This window comes from Falco biarmicus, chromosome 10 (genome assembly GCF_023638135.1).
Source record: "Falco biarmicus isolate bFalBia1 chromosome 10, bFalBia1.pri, whole genome shotgun sequence".
NCBI lineage: Eukaryota > Metazoa > Chordata > Aves > Falconiformes > Falconidae > Falco > Falco biarmicus.
In genome coordinates this window covers 31609406-31637306 of record NC_079297.1, presented here as the reverse complement: position 1 = coordinate 31637306, position 27901 = coordinate 31609406, and the positions used below count along the sequence as shown (strand labels likewise).

General features: G+C 37.5%; 1 protein-coding gene across 12 annotated transcripts in view; it reads left to right on the top strand.

Annotated features, from left to right (window-relative positions):
* The window catches only part of SOX6 (SRY-box transcription factor 6), a 375871-nt gene extending 352171 nt beyond the window's left edge, over positions 1-23700 (top strand). For 10 of the 12 annotated variants that reach the window (XM_056354363.1, XM_056354364.1, XM_056354366.1 and 7 more), the window contains 3 exons: positions 5932-6165; positions 8617-8833; positions 16715-23700. In XM_056354363.1, coding sequence (XP_056210338.1) covers positions 5932-6165; positions 8617-8833; positions 16715-17018 — 755 coding nt within the window. In that variant the 3' untranslated portion in view covers positions 17019-23700. The remainder of the gene's footprint in view (positions 1-5931; positions 6166-8616; positions 8834-16714) is intronic. The other 2 variants (XM_056354356.1, XM_056354357.1) reach the window with 1 other exon arrangement.
* The last annotated feature ends 4201 nt before the right edge of the window (positions 23701-27901 follow it).

Sequence of the window (27901 nt, the reverse complement as noted above, 5' to 3'; positions counted from 1 at the left end):
TACTAAAAAAGTAAACTCAAGGCCACCAAAACTGAAAACAAGGCACTTCGAAAAATATATGCTGATATATAACTGGCTAGAATTTCCCTCATTTTGCAAAGCCACGAGCCACATGCATCAGCTCACCACAAAGTCATTAGGTCTTTTTAAACTCAGATGAAAAACATTAACAAATACCACAAAAGGCTTTAGTATGGCCCCTTTGTTCATTCACATATGGCAGTTTATAACTCCTGCACCACTTGGGTCGTGTGTTTGTTTAAGCTGCCTCCATCAGGCCAGCCCTGAAAGAACAAAAGACATCTTGAGCAATCCTAAGCAGGAAATGGGCTAATCTAAACATGGCTTGTGACACTATAAGTAGAATAGAAAGGGGAGGGATTGATTAGTCATTAATGTCCAATTGACTCCATATGGATGTTGCAATAATAAGGCCTTTTTCAGTGCAGTAGCGGAGTTATTGAATTAGAGGTTTATGTTTCCTCAGAGCTGACCTTAGGGAATTCCCTTTTGGTTCTTCTTGTTGATGTTTTAAAGAGAATGGAGTCTCTTAAAAGGAAAAATACAAGCCTTATCATAACCGAGTGTTGCATGGATGTAGCTAACCTGTGCTACAGTATATTCCCACCTCTTAGTATTTACTTAGCACACTTCAGAACCCTTGCAGGTGAAATATTTCAGAGCCCATTTAAATATTCCAGTATTTCATGAATCACTCATGTCTTTCTCACTTTTCCCCCCCTTTTCATTCACTGACAGGCAGCCTATAAGAAACTTTCAGCCCTCAAATTGCAGCTGAATAATATTTGTTTAGCATTTGGAATGAAAACAGCTTGGCAAACAGACACTTCCCTGCAGAACATTTGTGCCACTGTGTGACTACAGGCATCCCTGTCCCAGAGCTAGTTATGTTTCCAAATGGGTGTTAGTTTTGCCTAGTGATGACAAGACATGCCAGTAATGACAATAGTTCATGAGATACCCCTTTATTTTGCCTCTCTTGCTGGTAATAACGAATGAGAAAGTCTTCTGAATGTGGATAGCGATGAAGAAGTAAAAGGCAGGCAAGGGACAAAACAGATAAATGTTACACTAATGCTGCTGCAAGTCACTTAGATTACAGTGAAAGAGTAATTTTTGTAACTTTCTCCAAAATCGAACGTTCAACTTAATAATTAAAAATAATAATTGAATTATTATTATTGTATTCTAAACTTTCCAAAGCTTCTTTTGTCATTCTGTTCTTTCCAGATTTGCATTTTTCTACTTGATTTCAAATATTGCTATATCTTTCATGAAGGCTGAATTTGTCTGTCCACAGGTTAAGAGCAGGACCGGGGACTGTCAAGCCGGTTTTTCATGCTCCCCGTTTTTATGGCATTTCCCTGTTTATGAGTAACCCATCTCTAGCAGTAAAAGAGTAACTCCTGTTTGCATGTTCATTAGGTTCTGGTTTCTGCAATGCAAGCTGCTAGCAGTGCTGGTTGTATTCCTACAGACAGGGCCAGATATTCTGGAGGTCGCAATCAGTCTTTTCCAAAGTAGACAAAAATGTCATCTCAGCTTAATGAGTAACTGACAATAGCAATTTTACTACTAACCAGTCACTTTTACACTAGTAACCTCAAAAGATTATCTTTAGTTCTATATACCCTATCTTGGTATATATCTGTGGAAGATGGTACACAGCCTATTCTCCAGAGTAGCCAAAGATTTGTTATCTGGGTGGGGGTGTGTGTATCAAAGAAAATGTATCACTTCAGACATGAATCAATGGCTATAGTGTGAAGAGTAATTAAGGAATAACAGAATGCCTGATAAAAATCTCTTTCTTTTTGCTGTCACTTCTTTTCTCTTTCTCTCCTCATCTTTTTCTCACCCCTTTTTTGCTCCTTTCTATCACGTTTATTACTGTTCGCATTCTGGTAACATGTAAAGGTCCAGTCTGAGTTTTTGTTGTGCTATATGACATATAAAATTGGAAGGTAAACCCGTATCTCATTAAAGACAGTAGGATTAACACGAATGTGGCCAAGATTTCAGGGAGCATGCAAAGACCTGGTACCTGTCCTAAAATTCTTGTCTTTATAAAAAGTGAGAAACTCAGTTAAAGGCAGAAATAAATAGATAAACAATGTAACAATTGTTACTGTCTGTTTCTTAACATTTAATTCATGTAGAAATGTTTATCTTTCCTGTTGATCAGATTCTTTTCTCTTTCAAAAGAACAGGGGTTCTTCTTTCCTGCACTGTCATTAGAGAGCAATCAGTCTCTTTTGGAACAAAACTATTGTTTGAAATTACTTTAATGAAGCTGTAACAGTTTTAGATTCATTCTGTTGTGTTCTTTGACCCAGTATTGTCCCTAGAGTCTAGTCTGGAATTCAGCTTCCACAGAGGAGTTGCCTACCATATATCCACAAAAAGTGATAATTCTCCTCTAATCTGCTTTCAGTTTTAAATCATCAAAGTCATGACAAGTTGAACAAATGCAAAGCATCTAGAAAGTGAGGCAGTCCACACCCTCAGCAGCTGAAAGTGTCCCTTTGAGGACAGCCCCAGCCTTTAGGCCAAAGTGTAGGCCTCTTTGCCAGCTAAGCCATTAGGGCAGCCAAACTATAGTGATTTTGCAATAATTTTTAATTCTGACCAAGCTCTTAATTCTGAAAATCAAACCCTTCTCCTGCGATTGCTGTATGAACAATAACTAGCAGACAAAGCGTTAGTTGCCAGAGCCAATTACCAACTTCCTTCTCTCTTCCCACTCTGCATTAGTAGTACTTATTTATTTTATCTGTTATTTTGGGTTTATTATTTATTAGACTTTCCTGAAAATATTTTCAGAAAGAAGTAAAACACCTACCTCTTTGCAGTTGTGTATGTATTTTATTTAAAAATTTCAGGCACCTCCTTTGGCCTATGTCAGTGCTATAATTATCACAAGAAGAACAAAAAATCCGTACTTTGTAAAACCTGTTGAAGTTGTTTATATAGGTACAATACTGTCTAAATAGCTGATTGACAGGATGAAGTACCTAAGAACAACGAGTTTGAAAGCTTGTTCTTATGTGTTTCAACTTGTAAGAGCTCACTGAGCATATGTGCTTTTTGTATCCTTAGTGCCTCATTTCTAAGCTAAAAAGGTACTGAGACTTTCTGGCTCCCCATGTAGAATCACATGCTAACAGAAGTATTTTCTTGTAATGCTTTAGATGCTGAATATAATTCTGTAGTTCTAAGACAGTTAGAAGAACATGGAGTTTATATTGGTTCAGTTATTTGCAGAAATTAATTTTGCAGATGCTTTTGTGATGGCCTATGGGTCAACTTGCAAATATTCCCCCAGAGATCAAGCACAAAGAACATCAACTCTTTGGCTGCTTTTTCAGGTCCTTCAAGTACGGACTTGCTTAAAGCAGATGCAGCCAGAGCTTCTTGGCCTTCTTGGGATGGTTGTAATTTATTACTCCAAGTAAGAATTGTTTTCTAACGTAACCTTTCTTTGAAAACAGATCATTTACAGTGGGGTTTTTTGTTCTCTCTCTCTCTCTTTTTTTTTTTTTCATTCTAACAAAATTATATCCAGTTTAAAAAGACAGCCTATAATCTTGCTACTAGTAAAGGTGCTCTGCCTGCATTAGGATTGAAAGGTCACACCAAAATTGTATTAGAAAGGGTTAAAAACAAACTCCTTAGCCATAGTATCTTTGGGAAAGTAAAAGATGGAAAATCATCATATGGATTCAAATGTGTCTTCTTTCCTTTGCTGTGAGTAGAGTAGCTGAATAACAAATGGCAACTTTTGCATCAATAATAATTTAATTTTTTTGTCACCAACTTCCAAATTGTCCATATACTAGTTACAAATTTTAGAGTTGCATTTTAAAAGATGGAACAACCATTGCATGGCATATTTGATTTTTCTCAAATTATATAGCCATTTGTGTCAATAAAAGTTTCAGTGTTGACTTACTAAGTTTGTAACTGTTTATAGTTTCACAATAAATATATTCTCTCTCAAAATATGGCATCTTTGATATGCATGTTCCAAGCCTTCTGACAATGAACAGAGACTCTTAAACCATACATATCTCTAAGCTGGTCCTATATGCAGGTCGCTTAGCAAAACTACTGTTCCTTTTTGCAATAAAAAGCTGACTGCAGCTGCAGCCTCCTGTAAATGCTGAACACCTGTAGCATGGTACTTAACTTAGAATAGTATTAAAATAGTTTTGCATCTCATATTTGCCACAAACCTGTCGTCTTTTATGTGTACGCATGTTAGTATACAAATTGCCAAATTGGTGTCAGTTGTAACATAATGGCATTGGAGGCATCATAAATTACCATGGTGATCCTCAGGAGAAGACACTGCTGTATACGAACGAGTGTTTTGCTCTCAGGGTAATGTATGTCTTCATCTGGCCCAGTAGTCAGCATATTGCCCTGTGTTGATGGATATAGTCAGCTTGAAACTACACTACATTTCACTGCACAATAAACGTGGCTGTCAACACCATATAAAGCAAAATCAATTTATCCTGTATGGTCAGTGCGTTTTAAATGAAATTAATGTACTGTGGACCTGGTAGCAAAAAGGTAGTGTATTAGTTATGCATCCTCTGTTTTAGGACTTTTTTCATGTAAATGTATTTCCTATATAGAATTTTTAAAATGGTATACCTGACTTACAGTGTTTTCACACTAAATTAGGAAACTTAGGTTTTGCTCAACTAAAAACTTGTGAGTCAGTCACTGCAATCAGTGCATCTTAGTGTTTTACCTAGTGTAAAGAACTAATATTGTTTGGCAAATAAATTGAGTAGGTAACTGTAACAGTTTACAAAAAAGGAGGCCTATTGCTGTGCTACTTAGTCGTCAAGTACCTTGCTTTTTCAAGATATCAAATTATATGAAGTTTGATGAGACCTAAGACTAAGTCTGTCACTCTCCCACTGTAAAGACTTTTTGCCTTTCTTTTATAGCTAACATATAACCCTAAAAACATACGTGATCATCACAATTGCAGAAGTTTTTCTGGTAAAGGCATGCCTTATCTAGGCTTGGTTATCTCTTTCTCCTGCATTAACTAGTTTTACACCTCATACTCAGCTCTGTGAACTCTAAACCCCCATGAAGCTTTGCTGTCTGTGGTCAAGAAGCAGGGCTGGAAGCATCCAAAAAGCTGGTTAAGGTTAGCATGTACAAGTTGAATCGATGGTGGGTAAAGACAAGGCACTGGGGTACATTAAAGCACAGCAGACATGGAGAAGCTGGAGTGCTGGTCTCCCATTCCGGAAGCCCCAGGATGCTGTGCATGTACCTGTTGAAGGCAGACAGTTTTATTACATAGATATGTGATCAAATGCTCCAAGACACATCTAAAATTCCAGTAAAGCAGATGTGACTTTAAAATGTTCAGCTTAAAATATAATCAGATCCATACAACTAGCAGCATGTACCTGGTGTGCTATATAATTTATTTTATTAAATGTTTGGCATGCGCTTACACTGCTTATGCAGCAAAGTAATTGTAAATTACTTGCGTGAACAGGTCTACATCAGTCTGGATTCTCAAGTGTAACTTTTATGTGAGTTTTGTTGAGCATTCAGAACATGTATGCTACGTTAAAGTCCCAAACGGAAACTTTTTCAAACCTCCATACCTTAACTGGAGAAATACCAGTCCAATTTATTTCCTTACTCAGATCTTGATGCCTTCAGCTGGGTGAGACTGATCAATTACACTGAAATCACTCGATATCCTCCCTCCCTCCCTCTCTCACCATCCCCCACCCACCCCCCACCCCCAATCCGGCAGCCAAAGCAAAAGAGAACGAGGCTAAAACAAACAGAGCACTGCAAGTGCTTGCGTCATCCACATAATAATGTTTTGCATCCATGTCGTTTCTTCCTGCCCTGACATTACAGGAAGTAAAGCAATGAATGGCTCTGCAGCTAAACTACAGCAGTATTATTGTTGGCCAACAGGAGGCGCCACTGTGGCTGAAGCTCGAGTCTACCGGGATTCGCGGGGCCGAGCCAGCAGCGAACCACACATCAAACGGCCAATGAACGCTTTCATGGTCTGGGCAAAGGATGAGCGTCGAAAAATTCTCCAGGCCTTCCCTGACATGCACAACTCCAACATTAGCAAAATCCTAGGTAAGTGCAAGACCGAACAAATTGTAATTGGGACCTATCTAGAGCTGAGGAAAGCTTAGAAGTCTCCGCTATAGTAGCGGCAATTGGCAGAGGCTAGTTATTTTTGAGGCGGTGGAAAGATGAGATTATTTCTACTGGTGATGTAGGCTAGTTACTTCCTTCTTGGATATGTAACTTCTCTAATTTTGTTTTTTTGTTTGTATTTTGTTTGGGACATGTTCACTGGAAATCGAATTCCTGAAATGCACACAAATGAAGACTCATGGGTTGTTTTCATTTTCATTCCCTACCTTTTCCCTTTCTGCCCCTTCCCTAATGCTTTTTATTTTCAATAGCAGAGTCTCAACATGCTTTAAAGGCTTAGCAGCATTCACAAGGATTGTTCTGTGAAATCTGCTGCAAGAGTGTATCCTGATAAAAGGTCTGACTGCAAGACCCCATTAGAAATCACTTGAACTACAAACCACCTGAATGCAAAATGGTACTTGCTAGACTAAATACTGGGAAAAATTAATAAAGTACAATAGAAAAATCAAAGGTTTATGTCAGATAGTGCAGTGTCAAAGAAAGAAACCTGGCACAGTTCAAAAGACATGTACATGCATACCTCCTTGCATGGAAAATGATGTTGATTCAGAATGTTACAATGTTCAAAAAGCTAAGGAAGCACGAGTATTATACAATTACAGTATTGCTTAGTTAGAGAACGTCTTAGTTAATATTTAATTTTTATAGATTGGGACGATCAGGGAATATACTGTGGATTATATTTTGCCACTGTGCAAATAAATTGGCTCATTTATGAGAAATTTTGATTTGCTTTTTAAGACCCCTCCAGAGAATTAGAAACATACGTGAGAATGAGTGGTGAAATGTTAAAACCTATATTTGCTTTCTGAGCCTTTGAAGTGAAAGACAGATTCCAAATGTAACTCGTAATAAATAAAAGTAAAAATCAAGTTTCCTCTGTAATCATTTTATTGTAAACTTTGAGTTCAAATACATTCTTACCAAAGTTTGTTGCATGTTAGTTCAATCAGAGGCAGGAATACATAGAAATAAATGTTACTTTGTCCAAAAACTTCTAAAATCTTACTTAGTAGTTCTCATATTTTTGTCTACCATATAAGTAAGTTATATGAATAGCCTTTCAGTTTTGTATAAAACCTGTACTGTTTCAGTGTTGGCAGCTGTAGGGAATCTATATTATTTGTGTGCATTCTGTGAAAAAACTATTAGGAGCATAGTAACTGTATTCATTAAAATGTAAACTTCCAGCATAAATATTTCATAAGTGCCAGAAACTGAGTATTTTTTAACCATGGAATTAACCTGTCAGTATCTGCTCTGCCACAAATAACTCTATGTCCATATAATATCTGTGCAACTTTTCCAGGACAATGAGAAAAGAGACTGAAATATTAGAACTGACACAGAGTACTGCTGGCTATGGATAATATTTACACAACTTTTCCATTTGTTGATGTATGAAAAATCTTGGTAAAAGAATAGCTTCCACCCACGTTTACCACAGCTGTAATCGTTTTGTTCATCTAAAAGACACCAAAAAGCTATTTTCTGCATTTTGTTATCCCCTGGAAAAAAATATCCCTTCTCTATTCAAGTGTTTGGATAGCTCCTTATAAACAATATGAGAGTTCTGAATACTTTTTCCTCTTCCTGTGTACGCTGTGTTAATTTTTTAACTTTTTTATTGGTGCAGCTTTCAATGAGAGTTTACAGTACCTGAAGTGGTGTATATAATTACAATGTGCTTACTGTTGTTTTTTTTAAATAAAAGTTTGTTAAAGGTAACTTTCTCAGTGCAGTCCTCTGCATTTATTACATCTGGCTGGAAGATAATATGCATAATAGGATTTAGAATATGGTAGGTGCCAAGTTTATATCAGAAGATTAGTAAATGTAACACAGAGACAGCAAGGGATTTCTCATAATTTTTTTGAATCTGTAAGGTTTTGATGATTTTTTCCTGTTACATAGCAAGGTATTAATATCTATTAGTAGGAATATATAAACCAAATCCTCATAAAACTATCAAAGAAGCATGTATCCCTAGGCAATGTGTTAAGCTTCTAACAGTAAAAGTATGGCTGTAGACCTTACTCAACCATAAGAATGTGCATGGTATTACAAAGGTATAGAATTATTCACAGATTAATGCTCATATTGTGAAAAATTGACTGTTTTGTAGACTGAGGCTGAGATTTTGAGAACTATTGATTTTAAATGCACCTATTTAACAGAGATTTACATATGTGTGGTCTGCAGCAATATCTGAACGTCAAGGTTCTTTTAAGTTCAAATCAGTTTATTTATTAAATTCAAATCAGTTTATTTAACTAACTTATTTAAAATTTGTTTATTATGGTGAGAAATGTGTAAAGCTAAACCTGCTTTACTTGAGCACTCTCTAATGTTTTGTGTTAATAGGATCTCGCTGGAAGTCCATGTCAAATCAAGAGAAACAACCTTATTACGAAGAGCAGGCACGGCTAAGTAAAATCCACCTAGAAAAGTATCCTAATTACAAATACAAACCTCGACCAAAACGTACCTGCATTGTTGATGGAAAGAAATTGCGTATTGGTGAATACAAACAACTGATGAGGTCTCGAAGACAGGAGATGAGGCAGTTTTTTACTGTAGGGTGAGTACCATTGTTGTAATTGTTTTCTAAGACAGAGCATGCTGTTGAAAACGAATAGACTTATCTGTTTAAGTTACTGACTAATATAATTTAGAAGGTAAGGATTTGAACCTGTAAAACCTTATTAAAAACATAAGATATATCATGGAATATGGAACTATCAGTTTGCCACTGAATGTTGACTATGAGACTGATTGTGGAATTCTTTAAAGTCAAAAGAAGTTGTTTCCCATTAACCTGAAAGTTCTGAATCATGTCTTTTGTGAGTTATTAGTAAGCTAATCCATTCGGGGTTAGTAATGACTCCAGGGTCATTTCCTAAATTAAGACAAGAACAAAGAGGAAAACACAAAAGAGTATTCCCATGTAGAATAAGGAGGCAGGAGAGGCAGAAAAGGGGCAGAAGCAATAGCAGTTACATTAGGAACATACATGAATGAATAATATCATAGCATGAGGCTATTAGGAATTTTGTTATATATAGAACTGTGGAAAAAAATATTTTAAAAATAGATGTTTTAGGAAGAGCCATTCAAGTAGTGCATTGAAAGACTGGGTAGATTTACAGCTCAGAGTATACGGCTCAGAAAGATCCTGGCACAGATTTTAAAACATTGTGTGTTTTTAACAGTATTTCCTCTAATCTTCAGCAGAGAAAGCAGCACTATGAAAGATCTCCAGGCTAAAGATAAAAAAAGTCCAGTGAAACAACTGCACCATAACTGATTTCTCTCTCCTGTTTTTTTATGAATTAATCTGTGATGCTCAGTGCTCTAACACAATGTTTCTGGTGGTTTACAAAGAGTCTAAAAGCTATCTCCAGTGCCAGCCTTTCCAAATTCACAATGTTCTGCTTATTTCTCTAATCACAATAGTCTCCTTTTGTTGGTACTTCACTACCAGATAATTGACCTTGACGTCGATTATGTGCCCTCATTTTTGGCTTGGGCTGCAGAACTCCTGTTGCAGTCAATTATTTTGTGGTACAGCCTGCAACAATGTGGGCTCTTTCTTCAATCAGTACATAGAAGTGTTTTTGATATCTTGAAATAGCCTTCCAGTCTATAGTTTTGACATTGTTTTTTATTCTTCACTCTAAGGGAAATTGTTTACTAATAGGCTTCCATCAAAATTGTACATAGAACTCTAAACAGAAATCTGAATTTATACAGCACATCACAAATTACATTCAGATTGAGGGAATGAAACTCTAGCTTCTGTCTTCCAAAGCAGATTGACAGACTAGATCACATCTACACAAGAAATGCAAAATAAATGCCAAAACACCAGACTGAACAATCTGAGAATTGTTTGCTAATTCAAAACAGTATTAAGCAGTAGCATTTTACACATTGGAAGTGGTGGCTAAATATGGAGCTGAATGCGGAGGATGGATTTAAGAAACTCCTAAAAGTGCCTACTTGTGTTTTTTTCTTAAAAAAAAGTAATGAAAACTATTCAGAATTAAACTGCTGATGCAACCTAAATGTAACATCTTTCTCATATATCAAACAGTATCATTACAAATACCATGAGAATGTAATCATTTTTTTGAAAGGATTGGTTTTAATTCGTATTTATGCTAAGTTCACTTCACCATGCTCTATCCATGTTGAAGAAGTTTAAAGTAAGAGTCAGTTACCTTTGTGCACGTATATAATGATGCAGTGGACCTTATCAAAACCAACAACTTTTAGTTATGCAAGTGATGAAAAAGGGGATATGAAGTCTAATGGATGCATTCAGTAATGGTGAAATGAGATCCATGTTGCAGTTCGATACAAATTGTGGAAACACTGAGGAAACACAGGCTGTGATTTCAAACAGTTATTTCATGCTTTTCTGTGACTTCCCACCGTTGCCCCAAATTCCCTTTTTCTCTAAAGAAAAAATGAAAACAAAATTCTTGGAAGAAACCAAGCAAAAAGGGTGAAAAAAACAGACTGGGACAGCTTTTTTGAACTGAAATATAAAACTTGCCATCATTTATTTCAGCAGAATAGCTTACTGAGTAATAAAAAGCAACATTTCATCCAAATCAGATTATAATTAAGTGAAACACAGTAATTGAGTCCATCAACAACTTAAACTTACTCTTCCTTGTGTTTAACCTAAATATCGCATAAAGTATCAGCTGGGAGTTTTTCTAACTGACCTTGTACACCCATCATTTTTCCACTGTTTTGATGGAACAAACAGTATAAACCGTCCTTCAGAACTGTAGACGTGAGAGTTGAGATGCAGTTTCCTTTTCAGAATGAAATAGGAGACAAATGTGTATTTTGGGATTGAACATATTCTATGTTTACAGTAAATATTTCAGTGTAAGATGGGAAACAAAAGTACATAATAGACTCCAATGAAATGTGCCAAGTGCTTCATACTGGTTGAAGTCCTGCTGTTGGGTGTTTTGTTTTAAGGAACATATCAATTAAGTTGGAAATGGGTATGTCAAAATCATCAACAGAGAATAAAAAGATAAATAGGAGATGTGTGAAGACAAAGAGAGACCTTCAAAATAGGTGGCTAGAGGAAAGTATAAATAATAAGAAAAATTCTATTCTTTTATATTTGTGTTTGGTACTCTCTTATACCAAATATACATTTATGGCTTAATCCAGGAATGGCTTGTTCCTATCAGATCCCCTTGGGTGGGCCATTGGCTAGCATAAAATAGTTCTGCTACGTGTACAGCTAGAACACCCCACCCCCACCCCCAAACATACTGAGTTTTACACCTCTTGACCTTTTAAGATGCAAAAAGCTCATACTGCTTACTTCAGTGAACTGCATTCTTTGATAAACATTGGTAAGATGCACAAAAGTTGTTTAGAGAATATCAATATACAAACTAGCCATAGTTTCAGATAAAATAGAGAAATAAGCTAGTGAATGGCCAGGTTCTGTACTGATTTTTGAAGAAAAGTTTCCAAAGAATTGAATGAGAGTGAAGATTTCTTGGAATAAATTGGGCAGGAAATTCATGTTTTGAGATGTTATATATGTGATAGCCCAGCACAAAAATCCAGGAACTGGGAAGTATTTTAAAAAACAAAGTGGAACTTAAAAATGTGCGTCGGCCTTCTATTGCATCCCTACATGAATTAATTTTGTTCCAAATGAAGCAGATATTATACAGAAATAATTTGTGTTTAATGCAGAATATATTAAAAATTGCTGGTTTTAATCTAATGGAAGCTGAATCTGGAGCCAGCTATGTCTTTAAAATAATTGAGTTCTTTTTAATAACAAAATTATTAATGGGAAGTTTTGAGTGATAACTTCAGTGTAAGTTAATCCCTGAACAGACTTCAAGTGATTTACAATTTATCTTCAATAGTACTTTTTTTGTAATGCATAAGTAAATGTGAACAAATGGATCATACATAAACCATAAATTCAGACATTTTAAGTTAAGAGTCTGTCTTTTGTTGCCTTGTATTACAAAAATAATACAATTCTCAGTCATTTTTGCAGTCTAATACACTCAAAATACAAGTAAGTATATGATATATACATTTCTCTGCAAAATGATGTAAGCAGTAACTTTTTTGTGTTTCACCAGTGTAAGATGTTTAGAATAAAGCCTTTATAGTGTTTATAACTACTGTACACACATATCCTGAATGTTGCTAGACTACAGTTTTGAATAAGGCAATAAGGCTGTAATATTATACTCCTGTAGCTTGAACGTAAAGTAAGTACACAATGGGTGCTTTTGTGAGATTTACTGTTATTTCATTCCTTATGGGAATGTAAGTTTCAGGGGTGTGTAGCATGTAAGCATTTTCCTTAATGCAATTGATTTTGTTTCAGTCATTTAAAGAGCTGTCAGAAAATAGTTGGGAGGGGATCAGAAAACAATGGTAATTTGCCAATTTAAATGTTTAGCTAGTTTTGCAAAAGTGGAACACTCTCCAGGAAAGTCCTAAGAATCTTAATGCCACAAACTTGTGAGCAGGTCAATTGATCAAAGAATTGTCATGTTACCTCTTTCTTTTATATTGACCTAACTGCTTTGGGCCAAATCTTTGGGCCCCAGACCGGACAGACACGTTAGCAAAGTTGGCAGAGCAGAGGGACAAGTGACCTGTAGTAACTAGCCACATAAGGGTTTCTTTGGCAAAGAGGAGATGGTGGAGACAGGAGTGGTTTGAAGCCAGGGTACGTAGCCGTGCGACACCATTCCTCACAAATCTTAAGAGATAGGAAGATTAATGTTGGGTCCTGGAAATCTTAACCAGGCAGAAAACATCCTTGCTCTAACCATGTGCAGCTGAGCTGAATTATAACCTGTAGCTTGCAGTAAATCACGTTTTTATCTCCTCAATCCAAAGTCCTATGACAGCCAAACTCTAGCTAGATAGAAGGATTAAAAATGTGGAATTTAATGTTATAAAAAATACCATTAACATGAATGCCTTGAAGAACTACAAATAAAAGAAAACATAATGGCCAGAGCCATAGGTTAGAGACTCCAACTCTTCCTTTCAGGGAGAGCGGTTAGCATTTAAAGAAATGCTCTGATTTCTTCTCCCTTCCCCACCCTGTAAAATTTAATTAGTTAGATAATGATAACACTCATCTCCAGTAATGTATGCCATCCATATAGTTTGTGATATCTTAAAATAAGGCTTTCTGGGGTGTAATGCAGCCACTTGAGCAGAATTTACAGCGACAACCTGATGAGCTCTAAACAAACAGGGCTCAAGTGAGAGGCAGGTATCCAGTTACTAGGGGGGTGTGGGTGCCCATGTTTAAGTGCTAGAAAATTTTTGCTAGCAAACAAGTAGCAGTTTGAGACCCTTCCCATTTAGGTGGCACAGCTACCACATGTTTACAGCTCCACAGTGAAATACAGGTAATTTAAAGCTCACAGTTTTACCCACCCAACAGCAGGTATGCACACCTAACACATAAAAAAAGAACTGCATTTATGAATGACAAATTCTGTAAGCCTTTAAGTTTCCTGTTACACCGATCAAGTTATTTACCAGTTAGATTCACTCTATAGTTTGCCACATATTTGGTGCATTCTCTAGTAAAAGGTATCTCTGTAAATTCTGCTTCGTTATGCTCAGATGACCTTCTCCCTTTATACTTTGAAATGGGTGGTACTTGGACAAATGTACCCTGGCCCATTGAAGTATGGGTATGCAAAAGGGTTTTGCTGACTTGATAAGCATTAGAAAGAATATCTGAATTTATTAACCTAGGCCTGTCCTTTAGGACTTAACACTGACAACCATCATTTTATCAAGATACCTCACAGCCTTGTCCTAAACAGATTAGTTCCCCTTCTTATAAAAAGAAAGCAGATTTTTTTCCCCTGCTTATATAAAGGCAGTTTGCTTCTAAAGAAAATGAAAACTCTTTTTGGGGGTAGGGGTATATATTAGGGTTCTGATCCTTAGCGTCATCTATAACACAATAGCAGCTTGCAATCATTCTTTGAGGATATTCTACAACTGTCATTAGAAGAGTTGTAAAAACAACTTTTCTCAAAATGTGGCATTAATACTGTGGTGTTCTTTGATGAACTATTGCGATGCTTTGTTTTGTGAATTTATTTATTCAAAAATATCAGAAAAAAATTAGTACCAGCAGTTGTCTCCTGGGCAGATTAGAGAGAATTAAGTGTGTATGGCCTGGTGACAACTATATAGAATTTTGCTGTGACCATGTGTGGGTTTCTTTTTCCTTTGTTTGGTGGAAACAGTCATTGATGTGAGCATGTTCTGTGTCCAAAAGCTGTGCAGGAGATACGTGTGGGTTTTTAACAGTAATAGTTTATACTAATCCTAAAACAGAAATGTTCCCATGTGAAGTAGGTGTTCAATTTTATGGATAGAGTATTTAAAGATGTTTGCAGAAAATCACTTGCAAGCAAATACATTGGCTGAAAATTGTTTTCACAGAACATTTATCAGACCATTTTAAAAGTGAAAATTTAGTGAAAAATCCCTAGCTGTTTGTAAATCATCTGCAAATCATCATTTGCAAACAGGAGTATAACGACTGTGTCAAATGAATTACCGCAATGTTTTTGCTCACTGCTAGCCAGGTGTAGCATACTTGTACAACAGATGTTTGAATTTCTCAAGCTGTGCAGAGGCTTTAAGAGTCAGGCTAGCAGTAACAACAATGACAGTACTGCATGCTATTTTAATACTGTCTTATACACAGTGTTCATTATTTGATTGTATTGGTTCCCAAACTTGAAGGACTTTGGTTTCGCAGTAACTCTGTAGTGTGATATTTATCAATATCAGAGTCTGATCAATGAACAATAAAGACTCAACATTTAGGGTCTTGTAAACAAGCTTTACAGTATTTTACATATTGATTTAGCCAATGATTAAGGATTTGTGAGAGACTGGTTCATGGAATGTGCTTTTGAATTTTAGTATAGAATGACACAGTGGTCACGCAGTTATAGATTCGTTAGACTATTCAAACACACCTGACACTGGTTCTCCTGCTAAAATTATATAATCTCTAATACTTGGTCAATATTGCTCTAAAGAAGGTTGGGAATACGTGATTCTTTAAATAGATAATGCAAATAGGCATGTATGTTCAATAACTAGTAAATACTAAACCAGCATCTTCCAGGGCACTTAGGTATTTCTGGTACTGGAGTATATTCATTCAGTGTTACATCTGAAGTACAGTGGAGATTCTCTTCCTTCAGAATAGGTACACCCATTCTTTTTCTCTTAGCTTTACTAAAGGTAATGGTCCAGAAAAAATATAAGAGTATTTCTGTGAGTATTTTAGTATAGAAAGTATGTTATTAGTTAACTAACCCAAATGTAAGAAGTAGATTTAATTAATTTGTAGCCATTAAGGGCTTGACCATGGAATGGCTTCAGCAACCTGATCTTTACTCAGCAAAGCATTTTAATATACATACATCACTGTAAGAAAAGATGCTGTATCCCTTAGTACAACTATGTACATTCCTACAGCAAAGCTCGAGTTGAATTTCTTGACTGGCATTGATATAAGCCTATTAGAACTGAAGTGTGGTACTGCTCCAGAATGCTTAAAATCACACACTCATGAAAAAGCAACATTACACAGTGCAAAGCTGGGTATCAGAAAGTAAGATGTGTCAAAAATAGAGGCAGTGCACCCTTAATTGAGTCTTCTCATGTATTTGCATTGTCAGAATAAATCAGATCTGATATTGGGCCCTCAGGAGGATGTCTTAATTTCTGTAGACTGCCCATTACCATAGAAAAAAAAAGAACATTTGTTCTTTTTTTAAAGTACTTTGCTTCAAAAACTCAGTCTTACACATTAAATCCTGAAGAACAAATGGCATTCTGATCATGGATTTAAATAAAAATCAAAAGCTAGCAATAAAGTATCAAAAGTATTTCTTAAGTGATGCAGGAGCCTACCTACTAGCACTTATATAGTAAATTACATACTTATGGTTAGACAATGTTCTTTAGTCAACTGTCTGCCATTTTAGGTGCCTACAGGTAATCTTGAAGCCCCCTCATTAACAGAAGGTCTTGTCAGGAGTTTGGAGGATTTAGATTTTGGATACATGATGTTTACAGTAGCAGTTAGACATGAGACAGGTGCCTGCAGCCTTTTGATGATCTCTGTCCAAGTGCTCATTTGCAGTATGATTTAAATAAAGACATAAAAGAATCGATGCCTGGTAGTTAATAAACAGTTTACTCTGCCGTTGTTCTTGAGAGGAGTTAAGATGAACCAATACCATAGAGGACCGGCCTGTGAACCCCAGAGGAATGCATGCAGCCTTTCTAGGAAACCACCCAGTTCTCTTTCATTTGGACTTGCAGTAAGTCTCCCCTCCTCCGAGCACAGGAAATCACGTTCCCCTCTTGTTTTTCCTTCCAGACAACAGCCTCAAATTCCAATCACCACGGGAACAGGGGTTGTCTATCCTGGTGCTATTACCATGGCGACTACCACACCATCACCTCAGATGACATCAGATTGCTCGAGCACCTCTGCCAGCCCTGAGCCCAGCATCCCCGTCATTCAGAGCACTTACGGTATGAAGACGGACAGCGGAAGCCTTGCTGGAAATGAAATGATAAATGGAGAGGATGAAATAGAAATGTACGAGGACTATGAGGATGATCCCAAATCAGACTATAGTAGTGAAAATGAAGCCCATGAGGCAGTCAGTGCCAACTGAGGAGTGTTCACAGAATTAAAGTACTCGGACTCATCTGGGTTTTTTTGGGTTTTTTTTGAACACAAGTTCTTAAAGAGCCTGCATGCATGTGTGGCTCCTACAGTTACATCAGCAGAATGGTCTTAAATGTTTCTTAATGTGTGAGACAGATTGTTTCCCTAATTTTTCATGAACTTGGGTTTTTTGTTTTTGGTTTTTTTTTAATTTAGATGAAGACGTATATTAAATATCAGACATCAGGACTTGAAAACTTATATGAATCAATAGCTGTCTTACAAGTCTTACCTTTTGTCTTTTTCCGTTTGGATGCTGATAAAGGTTTAAGTTACTGTTTTAGATGGGGGTTATACATTCTCACTCAGGTATGCTGTGCCAGCCTACAGGTTGTGAATGTGTTTTTATTCTGGATTATTTTAGAAAACAAAACCTGCAGATTTCATATTGTGAAACAGAACAAGTCCACAAGTGTGCACATCTGTGCATCATAGCTCGTCTTTAAAAAATAGTCTCTGAATTCCATTTTTTTCCATATGTATAGCTGAACTTCTGATGTGCCAAACTTTTCATAACTTTTGAATCTTAACATTTTAAAAAAAAAAGTCTTAAAGGAGACACTGTAAAGTCTTAGACAATCCTTTGGCATCTTAAAACAATTATATATAAAACCTAATTTTTCCAGAATATGGTAAAGTACTCAGGAATCTGGAGACAGGATATTCTTAAGTAGTGAACATGGTTGCCATAGTGCATGTGCCCAATTGCTTTTGCCTCTTGATGTGCCATTAGTGTGAAATTTGAAGTAAGCACAAAAGAGCGATCACCAGCTATGGACGGGCCTGTCTTAGCAGTGTGAGGCCACCTGATTACATTCTCTACCCCTTTGCTTTTAACCCTTGCATTCAGTCTTAACACAATTTCTCTTAAATAATTTATTCATTCCAGAATGTCAAGGGTCCAAATACTTAATATTTATTTTTAAAAGTACTGTTGGTGGCATTACACTTACAATTCCTTATTGATATTTTAAAGACCCCCTTCTTCCTCCTCCCCTAAATTACACAAGTATATGAAAATAAAAGTGCACCTGCTACTAAAATGAACATGACATTTATGAGTGAGAAATTCAGTTGTTCCTGTAACACTGTATGTTCAAGGAGCACTTGGAAACAATGTAATGCAAAATAAAGTGAGTACTTTTATATGTACATACAGTAGAGATATTCCTAAAAAATTGTGTTTATGGTTACAAACCTCTATACTTAGACAGCAAAGGCAGATGCAAAATCCAAACTGCACGTAGAGTCCACCATGATGAATTTTTAGGGCCTGTAGAATCCTGCAGTGAATCGTGGCTCCATCCATCATGTTCCTGTTGTCACCTGAAGGAACTGTTTGTTACCTTAAGTATTTATGCAGTGATTTATATGTGAGACTCGTAGTGGGGGAGGGAAGGCCACAAAACAATCTGATTTGCAAAGCTGGGAAAATGGTGCATCAAAAATATTTCTTGACCATTAGTCGTGTGGGAATGTGAACTAGATCTTGATGAACGATTGTCAAGTGCTTTGGGATCTTTGGATGTAAGGTGCTATAGAAACTAAAATTTTCATTTGTGTTACTGCTAGAAACAAAGCCTACAAAAAACAAAAAGAAAGCTAGAAACAAAGAAACAATTGCTACAGAAAATTCTGGGAAGTATACATGAGAAAGATACTCAAAGATTGCAAATTTATTAAATTTCAGAGACAGAAAAGAAATGGCATTTATTTTTTTCCCTTGCACTCCACTCCTGTTCACAAATACATCACTGTGTATGTATGCAGATCCAATGGGCCTGATGAATACATGTGGTGCTGAAGCTCAGCTTGCTCAGCTTTTATTTTGAATTGGATATGTTCAGTACATCGGTGACAAATTCAGACTCAGGCTGAGAGGTAGGAGTGGGCCTAGAGCAGCTCCTCCTGAAGTCTGTGGGAATCTTCCCACAGAGCTGAATGGGCTTTGTTTAGGGCCCAGGCAATGCAAGAAGTATAGTGTTAATGCTGGCTGTCCTCGTGCCATCATCCCGTCTTGCAGAAATTCGTGTGAGCTGCAATGATGAGATGCTGCACCGGGAGTAGTCGTTTTCCTCATAGCCCCACTAACACCGGTTTGAGCAGAGGCAGCCATTGTCACCACTGTAGGAATCACGTTCAAGTGCGCGAGAACAACCCCCAGAACAAAGAAGATTGTTCAGTTTACAGGACAATTTATAAAGATAATGGCATAGAAACACAATGGTCAAATTTCTCTGACCATCTTGTAATTTGGAACAAAATGCTATATTTTTAATATTTATTTAAATGTGTTCTGAGTCCATGTCTAATAAGCAATAAACTGGTCTAGCCAAGACTTTAAAGGCATATGCTGTGTCGTTAGCTGGTGAGCGCCCTCTTTAAGCTGGCTAAGGTACTGATAGAAAGTGGGTTTTGTTCTTATAATTGCTTGGGAATTTAAAATGTTTTTAATACATTCAGCTCAGTTTGGGGGGAGGATACCATTGTTTCCTAAAAAAAGTGACTATTTATTAATGTCTTACATAATTCTCCAGTTAGAAGTTTCTCTCCCTCCCCCCATGTCACTTTCTTTCTCTCTTGCTCTCTTTTTTTCTGGTTTTGTTGCATAGGTAGAATGCTGTATTGCTAGCATTGTATTTTATGTAATTATTTTTTTGCACAAAGGCAAACATTTAGATTAGTTGGTTAATTTTTTTAAATTTTATGACCATGCCAAAATAATATTCTGCAGGCTTGTGGAGAACAAAGGACTGTTCTTTAGGACTGAAACTTGATTTTGCTTGTAGTACAAAAAAACACACACTCACAGATGTTGTTTCATAAGTGTTATAAGCACTGGATATAAATGGTATTTTTTATCACTTCTGACTAATGTGAAACTGTTGTACGAAAACTACATGAACAAAAGTCATCTGTTTCGACTCGTGTGGGCCTGCCTCACAGTTGCCGGATTTGAGTCATTTTTATGTCTTGTTATTTCATTTATTTATGCAAAATACATGTATGTATGAACACTTTGTTTTAGCTCCAGCCCTGCCTCAGTGCTGATGCTCTGTACATTAAAGCCACATTCTTGAAAATGATTGGCTGTTCAGGAATCGCCAGCTGGTAAAAATTGCATTTATTGGCTGGGGGAGTGGGAGGAACATGTTCAAATCTGAATTGTGCCTATGAGCATTTTATTGTATTTATTAGCCGACATTGGCTCTAAAATGTCAGTAGAAATCAAGGAAGGACAATCATAAGGATAAAAAACAACATTTTTACTCTATTAATCGGAGCTCAAAACAAAGTTTTTGATGAATTTACCATCTCATTTTAGATTTTTTTTAAATTGTGTAAATATAACATAGGAAATAGAATTTTATTTTTTGTTCATGGATACTTAGTGAAGTATAAGTTATGTATTTACTTTTGTTCTATATCAGTGTATGTTGGTCCATATTAAATGCTGACAAGTCACTGTACCTCATGTAGATGCTGAATTTACACCCGCAGTGTGAGCGCAGTATTGTGGACCTGTAGCTGGGACAGCAAGATGCCTCACTTGTGCTCTCACTGATTTTTAATAGCATATTCCACAAACACAGAATACTTTCTTTTTAGAAAGTTGATACATTAAACATACCAAATTTCTGATACATTTGGTAGCAAACACAGTCTTCTGAATCCAAGTAAAACTGATGAAACATTTTACTTCTTAACAAGAACCGCATTTGGAAGACAAAAGCATATCCCTGGAAAGATTATCATGACTAAGATGGCCCTTGCAATGCAGTCAAGATTATGATATCAAACCTTTATTTTCTACATTCATTAAATCATGTTATTGTCATATTAGGCTATAATACCAAGGGAAATTGTTCACACAATACACAAAGAGGACTTGTGGAATTGCTTTTTAAGCGTTGTGCTTGAGCCCCCCTTAATAACTCTGACTGAAAAAAATAACAACTCCATTCAGGTAATGCACAAATATAGTAATACTATTTTCTCTGTGAACAGTTTATTTAATTAACAGATACAATATATTTTCTTTTTGGAAAAATATAAAATACTTATTTTCAAGAGAAGAACACTCCTGAAACAGTCTGATACCAGCTAGAATAGTTCACTTCATATTTCATAAAAATGGAAGGAAAAAGTCTTAACGGAAACAGAACTACTTTTCAGGGTTCAGGTTTACATGGAGAAATTGCTCTGATGAAGTGGCCTGATTCTGCTCTGCCTGTATGTTTGGGTATCACCATTTAGCTTGTGAAAACGCCTGCTGAGAATACATGGAATCGCAACGTGCTCCTAAATCAGTGTACTTAGGTGCAGCATGAGGCAGGGGGTGGGCAAAGATGGGATTGCTCCGGGATGGGAATGCGAATCAAACAGCAGCATTAGTCGCAATAACTATGATACCCTGTGCAAAGAGTACAGCAGTCGGCTGTGGGCAGTTCCTGCTTTTGAGTACAAACACAACCACCTCCCAATGAAACCTAAAACAGTCCTCTCTCTGGGTTGGCTTTCTGGTTTTGGTTTTTGGTCCTATCAAAGGCACGGCATTTCAGAATCATTTCCTAGCAAAACATGCTACAAGATTAACACCCCCATTCTCCCCCAGCAAAACACTTATCTACCTGCTTAATTTTAAGCACGTTAGTACTTCCATGGCAGTCATGAGGACCAGTAAAGCGTTGGCGTTAAGCGGGGCAAATTTTGCTGAGCCAGGGCCACAGTGTGAACAACTGCCCTGGAGATGCAGCCAGCAGAATGTATGATAGAGTTCTTCATGTTTTTATGAGAAGTTAAAGAATGGGCTTGGACCCTTGGTATTTTGCATGCTTTTTTAAGATTCAAGGTGGCACTTAAGCATGTTCTTTTAAAAGAATAATACTATATGACCTCATTTGATCTTTTACAAAACACTCTTTTTCCTTTAAAAAAAAACTTCCCCCAAACCTTTTTTTTTTTTGTATAACCCATTAATATTTGTGATTCTTCTCAGATCAAACTACATTTTTGATATACTGTAATGTCCTGCTACAGAAGGGAAAAAAAATGTATATGCAAATAGATTTCATTTTAATCCATCGCCCTTTTTAACTACCAGGTTTGTTGGAAATGGTGACAAAGAAGTATTCTGAGATTTCACACACTGGGTAAAAAGGGGGTGGGGTGGGGTGAGCTGGGCTAAAGGAAAACTTATCAAATTGGTATTTATGGCAATATGAAAGCTATAAAGCAACTTAGTGACATGGCTTGCTTTGTAATTTCCGCTTTCTAAAAACCACAAGTGAGGTCCTTGGTGCTCTTGGAGTATGGGGAATGTGCAAATATTTAACTGTTTGTATGCTGCACATTGCAGACCTGCTAGTGTGCATTCTCCGTTTGTCTTCCTTTGTCATTTGTGTTTTGCTTTTTAGAAAGCAATGTTTTTTTTCTTGTACCCTTCTTCAGCTTGTAGCAAACTAGAATGCTTAGCATTTATGTTCATTCATTATTGTATTTCCCATGTAAAAATTTTTTTATTACATTAAGACAAGCTTATAAGCTGTTACTACATAACTTATCTTACTGTAACTCTTATTTCCTGACATTGTAATTTGTTTGTGATGTATATTGTGAGATTGTACTCTATGTTAATTTAATCAGCACAATTCACTGACATGCTGGACTGACATGCTAGCTGCTGTTTCAAATTGTAAAGTTTGTGTAGAGCTGTTGGGACAACTGAGACTCCTTGTCAAGGTACTATGCTTCGATTCCTATAGCAACACTGTGGGTGCAGCTCTTAATGCGAGGGCTGCTCGTTGGACACCCACTGGCTAACTTAATGGGCAGGTTTTCTTTGTAGAAATTCTATATACAATGCAGGTACCTACCTGGGCCCGTGGCCGGTAATGATTTGGGCGTTTAGAGGAAAAACTAGTGTCTATTGCTGCTTTGAATATGTTTTAAAGTCTGAAAATGTAAATAGTTTATCAAAAAAATCTTGTACAGTCCAGTGTAAAGTTTTTAAATGAACTTAAAGGTTGCCATCACATCTCACACTCTCCTCTTGATACAGTAAAAAAAAAAAAAAAAAAAAAAAAAAGAAAAAAGTTTGCTAAGGATACTGATTTAATAAAAAAATCTGTTCTCAGTTTAAAAAAGAGAATAGTTATTCTTAGCTCTGCTTCATTGCATAAACAGACTTCTTGGATTATGTTGTGCAGTATTGACGTGAGGTAAATTAAATATTAAATAATCTTTCAGTGGTACTTTTAAGAGTCTTCTCCTCCTCTGCCTCAGTTATTAATGGAAAAGACAAAATTGAAAGACACTGTCCATATACAGTATGTTCTGGTGTATGTTGGCACCTTACCTACATGTTTTGGGTGGGGGGGATTTTTAAATTTTTTTTATTTTTTTTTTTTTTTGCACAAGGTGCTTTCCTGATATGTTAAACATGTCATCCTTGGGTGATACAGTATATGCCATGATAGGGGTTTAGACCCCTCAGGGGAGTGTCTATAAGACTGCCTATTTATGCTCATTTACCTCAAGACTGTCCTCTCTACCCTTAATCTATTCACCATCACTCCATCTTTTGTACTGCTGTTGACACTTACAAATTAAAGATAAATTTTGTTTTATGAGATGTGTGTGTGACTTCTTCTATGCATCCCTTATTACTTCTTTGAAGTTGGCATTAAAGATTGACCATGATGGGTTGATGGACAGCAAAATGCAACTAGGCATGCTCAGCTGGCCTCCTTTAATTTTAACAACTGAATCTTCCAGCTTTTAGGTTTTCCCCATGCCTTTCCATACTACAAAGGCATTTATCAGCTCTGAAATCCATTAACCCACATGCTGTACAAGACATGCATGATAACCGACCTAATTTGACAGTATTCACTGGGCACCATCACTTTTGTAAGCAGGAACTGCTGTTGGTAGCAACATAATCTCTGAAGGCTTTTTATTGAGTAGAAACAAGACAAAAAGTTTCTCATGTTTCTTCTTCCTTTGCCTTCCCCTTTTCTGCTGCATATAACATTAAACAAACTAACCAAAGTTGACAACAACAAAACCTATAGTTGCCATATTGCCATGTCTGTAAACTGCTGCCATTTGTGTATTATGATTGGCTTTTGACTTAGCAGTTAGTCACCGTTCCCATAGGAAAAAGGAAGTTACATTGAAGTGTGCTGTGCTGTACAGACATGTAACAGAACATGTTGATTGTGCATTACAGCAGATTGCAGCCTAGTTTCAGTTATTGCACACACCACCCTGAAACACCTAAGTAGGAAAGAATCCTTACTTCCCTGGAGAGAGCACCATCCATGAAATTATTAAAAATTATATACTGCATTATGAATGTATGTGATGAAATACTTCAAGTTCAAAAATGGATGTAATGAAGTCGCTGACCAACAAGTTATAACAGATAAATGCATAAATACTGACTTGTGCCATTTAAGCTTTGGTTTCTGGTAAGCAATCAACTAGTCACTCAAACTGACACACTAAAGCAGTCTTGAGGAGAAAGCAGCAAAAAACTTGTATTTCTGCTACTGAATTCACAACAATTTGACAAAATGTGGCAATGGCCATACCATAATTTTGCAAAACAGAATTAGGCACTAGATCGCAGCCAGTCTGGCTTAAGCTACTAGGGCCAAAGGCACCTGGAGATGAAGCACCATGTCATTGGGCTTGAATTTAGCTTTCATACGATACACCTGAAATGGGGTCCAACACTCTGCTGCTGTATTTTCATATTGCTCCACTTAAGCCAACATGCCATCCAAATTTTAGCCTTTTCTCTGTTTTCTTCACCCATCCCCCCACCCCTTACCACGATTTGCCTCCTTTTCTTGCTGCAGTCTGCAGCTGCAAATAGCGATCGGTAACCTGGGAAGCACTGATGGTGTCAGCTGGGTTGTTACATAGGTACAATAAAAACCAAGCGGAGGAATGGCATAAAAAATGTCGCTGCTGCTGTGGCAGTAAGAGACAAAGCATGTATTTGATGCCTTGAGATGCCAATCTAAAAAAATACACACAAATTACCATGCAGGACAGGGTGCCACCTCTGTGCATGCAACAAGCTTCTGGAGAAGGTAGTGTGTTGGAGGCTGCAGAGCAGCACTCGTTGTTCCTAGTGCCAAGAGGAGCAGCGTGGCCATGCAGAGGCACCGTCCTGTTTCCTCCCCTGGAGGACAGAACCTTTGAGCAGCTTGGTTGTATTGGCTTCCCCATGCTAGCCTTGTTGTTACTCTACGTGGCCATTTTAGACCTCAGAAATTTTACTAATAATACAATGTATGCATCAGGTCACTGCAAGGGAAGGAAAACACACTGCTGGGTGAGTAGTAACTAGGGCCCTCAGCCCCCTAGGTTACCGTTGTTACTCCAGTCATCACAGGAAGGATCTACCGCACTGCAAGCCAAGCCACTTCCCTGGCACCAAGCGAGTGACAGAGGACAACCAAGGTGAGAGCTGAGGTGCTCCTGCTGCTTGGGTCCATTCCCCTTCTCTCGGACGCATTTCTTCCTCTGGCTGAGCACCGAAATGCAGTCTCAGAGCACAGACTCTGCTCATCAGCTGTAGGCTCCTTGGGAGCCCTTAGGACTCACTGCAGTCAGGGGTTTCCAGAATTACAAAGTTCAGCATGATGGCTACTTCCACTGGGATTTTCGTGTGGCAATTAATTGCTACCACAGTAGCCCAACAGCAGCAGCTTGCAAGGGATGGGAGTGGGGGAGGAGGAAGGGGGAAAAAACAGTAGTTGATTTATTTCTTTAATATGTGGTTTACAATAGAAAATATGAGCTCCAGGTTGTATCTCTGAGCAGTTAATGACCAGCTGCGTTAAGGGCCTTCAAATACTGCCATTGGTCATTAACTGCCAGGAAGTATCCTTCCTGTCATCTATTATTGCTTAATTGTATAAAGACCCACTACAGTGGAGGACTGTTGAATCTGCAGATGAATTAGTATCTGACCCTTAGTAATTCCAATAATATCAAGGCCATTGCAGGTTAGCATTTGGGTACTCGACATGACAGTCCTTAACAAATTTCTTCAGAGCTGTTCTGCTTTATACTAATGCCCGTTGGATGATTGACACAGTAAAACATAATTGCCCTGTAAAAATCACTGTGGTCAGTTGTATTAAGAACTACTTAGGGACACTTTAATTCACTTTGACACCACAGACTTTAAAAGCTTCTATACTTGTATTAAAACCTACTTAGAGGTCTGGTTGCTGTTGTAGCTCATCAGCAAAGGATCACTCGGTAAGAAAAAAGGTAATTATTAGAGCTTTAAATAATTTTCCTCAAGTAATGAAATTATAAAAGAAATGTATATTGATTATTTGGGTACTTTTTTGGTCACTCTTCTAGTTAATTAGCTACTAGCCGGACATGTGAAGAAACCAACTAATCATTTTAAATTAGGTTTCAAAAACGGGATATAAGCTCAAAGCCTGTAAATGTGAAGTACAAAACACCCCTGACTCTTGCATGATGTCTACAACATCCAGCTTCAATTTTCTGAATAAGGTACCTCGCACTTCAGACACGTGGCTAAGCTTGTTTTTAAGTCAGGCCACAGAGGGTTATCTTTGGAAATTGGGAAATATAAATGCTGTGCTATGATCCACAGCCATGCAGATCCCTAGCCTGCAAGACCGTACAGTCAGCAAGTGGAATGGTATCTTGGCCACCAAGACCCCATGACGGTTAGTAAAGCTTTCAGAGCTACTGTACGTTCACAACTAACTAGTCACAAATAATCTACAGAACCGAAAATACAGCAACTGCCCTACTCGGTTAGATTACTAGTCCACCCTGGGCCAGTAGTTTTATGTTCAACAGTGGCAACTGGAGATAGCAGCTAATGAGAGCATCTGAGCCAGGCCAGCACCTCGTTCTCATATTCCGCAGCATCTACACTCTTTGTGTTGGGCTGCTAGTGGGTACAGCCCTTTTCCACTCAGGAACACAGTGTGGTATTTTGGGAGATGCAGTGGCTTGGGGGCAAATCAGCAATTAAGTTTGCAGTCTGATCTTTCAGTGAAGGGCCTTGATAAGGACTTTTTCAACAGGCCTGGAAGAGAATCAGAGAACCCCAAAAGTCCATCTATGTTCAACTGAACTGCCAAGTGCATCATATGATCTAAAATATTTAAGACAGTAAACTTCCCCCATTTTTTGCAGGATCTTGTTAAAATTAACGGACTTAATGCACAAAAGCCGGAGATCATCAATTTTAATGATCAAATTACTTAATCACAATGAAATATCTTCTATTCAGACATCAGGGAATCCACGCTTGATGGAAGACTTCGTTTGTTCTAGAATAGCTGCAGCTGCTGGAAAACCAAAGGGTAAGTGTGCTGCAGAGGGAAAAAGAAATCCCCCCAAACCCACCCACCTACCCAAAAAAGAAAAGCAACCCTTTTGCCACACGGTGAGGTGTCATGCAGGAAAAAGGGGTTTGCGGAAAACCTTTGATTACAAACTGCCTCGTTTGAGGAGTGAGTGTAGAGACTAGCAACCTGTTCTGGTTTTCACAACTACAATATGGGTTGAAAGAAAAAAGCAAGGGCCAGCTGGTACATGTGGTCTTGTCTGTACGGCTTCTGCTGCGGGCAGAGCCCATGGAATGCTCCAACACTGCTGGGATTTTGTGACTCCAGATACAGCAGGGAAACACGGGACATCCCAGCAGCTTTCCCTTATTTTAAGGAAAAAATGGCTTATTTCAAGGAAAATGAGTAAGCGTAGATTTCCACATTGTGCTGTTTCACTGAACCACAGCGATCTGTGTGAGGGACG